General features: G+C 40.8%; 1 protein-coding gene across 3 annotated transcripts in view; it reads left to right on the top strand.

The window, feature by feature from the left end:
• LOC143111581 (rho GTPase-activating protein 26-like) overlaps positions 1 to 2,500 on the top strand; it is a 63,421-nt gene that overhangs the window by 34,670 nt on the left and 26,251 nt on the right. For all 3 annotated transcript variants that reach the window (XM_076273824.1, XM_076273822.1, XM_076273823.1), the window contains exon 9: positions 25 to 125. In XM_076273824.1, coding sequence (XP_076129939.1) covers positions 25 to 125 — 101 coding nt within the window. The remainder of the gene's footprint in view (positions 1 to 24; positions 126 to 2,500) is intronic.

The raw sequence follows: 2,500 nt of genomic DNA, 5'->3' as shown, positions 1-2,500 counted from the left end.
TGTCCCACCCCTTCACTCTTCTAGGCTCGTTCGTGTCCACCTGGGTGAAGTACTACTGCACGTACCACCGTGAGCCCAAGCGTATAACTATGGTGTTATTTGACCAAAAGTCTGGTGGGAAAATAGTAAGCAACCTCTCATCCTCTTTCTCTGTGATGATGCAGTATTTATTTGCAATATCTCAAGGGTTGAACTATGTTGTGCCCAAAGATTCTAGAGCGGAGCTCTGTTCTAGAATCTTTGGTTGTGCCTGTGTGTGTTCTAGTATTGCAGAGGATAAAGTGGATCTCTTGACAAGTGCAAACTCTTTCACTTGTCCTAACAGAGATGGATGGATGCATGGATAGATAGATAGGGAGACATAGAGATAGATAGATACATTGTTAGATGATAGATAGATAGAGGGGGAGAGAGAGAGATGGAAAGAGGAGATAGAGAGGTACAAAGTGGCACTGGCTGAATGCCAGCCCTTCTTCTCACTGGCGTGTGATGTTTGCATCCCCCTTGGCACAGAAATCATGAGCTGCATAGTGAGCTGGCATCCCACCAGCTTCTGAAGAGCCGCTCTTAGATGGTCATTAACACGAGGGCCAACACACACACACACACACACACACACAGGCACGCACATACACATTCATACACATACACACACACATGTACAGCGGGGGAAATAAATATAAAAAAAAAATTCAGTAAGTATACTTCCAGTGAGGCTATTCGCAAATTTGAACATGCTAATAAAAAGCAGTACACCAAGGCAAAGAAAGGCAAGGAACAAGCTGGAATCTGTAAGTGGCTAGAGAGTAATTATCCCTCCTATCTGTGCAAATTAATATAAGCTGGGTTAGTACCTATTGATGGGCTATAAAAAGGTTTTTCGTCACCAAGGTGTCACACAAGAAACATCTCATGATGGATAAAAGCAAAGAGCTCTCCCAACCTTATTTTTGCCATACATATCGATGGGACTGGTTACAGATGCATTTCAAAACTTCAGAATCTTCCAGTAAGCAGTATTGGAGCCATTATCTGCAAGTGGAAAGAACATCACAGCATCATCAACTGGCCATGCCCAGGAGCTCCTCGCAAGACCAGGGAGTCAGGATAGACAGACCCAAGAGCCAAGGAAGCTCCAGACTTGGAGGCAGCAGGTTCAATTGTTAATTTAAAGTCACACAACATTTAGACAAGCCTATAAAATACTGAGAGAATGTAGTCTGGTCAGACGAAAGCAAAAGCTTTTTAGATGTCATTACTACACATCATGTTTGGAGGAGAAATGACACTGTACATCACCCTAAAAATACCATACAGAGAGGTTTGGGGGTGGAGGCATCATGGTGTGGGGCTGTTTTTCATCTCATGGTACTGGCAGACTTCATGCAGTTGAAGGAATGAAGAATGGAGGCATTTTTTCCGGGAGAATCTTGCCATCCACCAGGATGATGAGGATGAGACGTGGCTAGACCTCCCACCAGGACAACGATCCAAAGCATACAGCAAAGGGAACTTTCAATTGGTTTCAGAGAAAGGAAATCAAGGCCCTGACTTAAATCAAATTGAATATTCCTGGTAGGAACTAAAAAATAGGATTCACAAGAGGGACACCTGGAATCTTCAAGATTTAAAAACTATCTGTTTAAAAGAATGGGCCAAAATCACACCTGAATACTGCGACTGATTAGTTTTGTCATACTGGAAATGTCTTGAAGCTGTCATTACTAACAAAGGCTTTTCCATATGGTATTTCAGAATTTTCAGTAGGCGTGTTCAACACTTCTTCTCTCTGTCATTCCACTTTATTACACTTTTCCACACATGTACCACACACACATGTAATCCACACATTTTTTATATGTGTGGATTACCTGGGTTAATACTAATGTCTGGTAAAAATGTAATGCGAATAACCTCACTGGAAGTAGATTTACGGTACTGAAAAACATGTTGATGTGTTCAATACTTATTTCACCCGCTGTATACACACACACACACACACACACACACACACACACACACAAACACACACACACAAACACACACACACACACAGACACACACACACACACACACACACACACACACACACACACACACGGGGTGGGAATCGCAGAGTAACTCACAAATGGATACTGTCATGATACTTTGCCCACAGTAATGACAATATCATGATTCAGTGATTCTGTTATACTCAGAAATATTTATCAACGATACAATTAATGTGTGTTTAATGAAGAAGAGGAAAAAGGCAGAGTATGTATTTATCCACTGCCTTTCACAAGGGATGAAAGTATCTCAAGAAATAACAAACATATTTTTAAAAAATTGAAGAAAAGGGATATACTGAAATGTCTGGATTAATATGAATCAGAAAACCTTACGACAGCCATAACAACTATGCCTGTATGGTGCGAGACAAGAAAATGAATGTTCATTTACTGTAAACAAACATGCTATTTAAAATTTCAATGAATAATGTAGTCCTTGATTTTATTTC

This window comes from Alosa pseudoharengus, unplaced genomic scaffold, assembly GCF_046254945.1.
Source record: "Alosa pseudoharengus isolate Yale_2024_CS ecotype anadromous, Long Island Sound unplaced genomic scaffold, YU_APseudo_1.1 YU_APseudo_1.1_scf_8, whole genome shotgun sequence".
NCBI lineage: Eukaryota > Metazoa > Chordata > Actinopteri > Clupeiformes > Clupeidae > Alosa > Alosa pseudoharengus.
The sequence above is the reverse complement of the archived record's forward strand: the minus strand, read 5'-3'. Positions and strand labels throughout refer to the sequence as shown.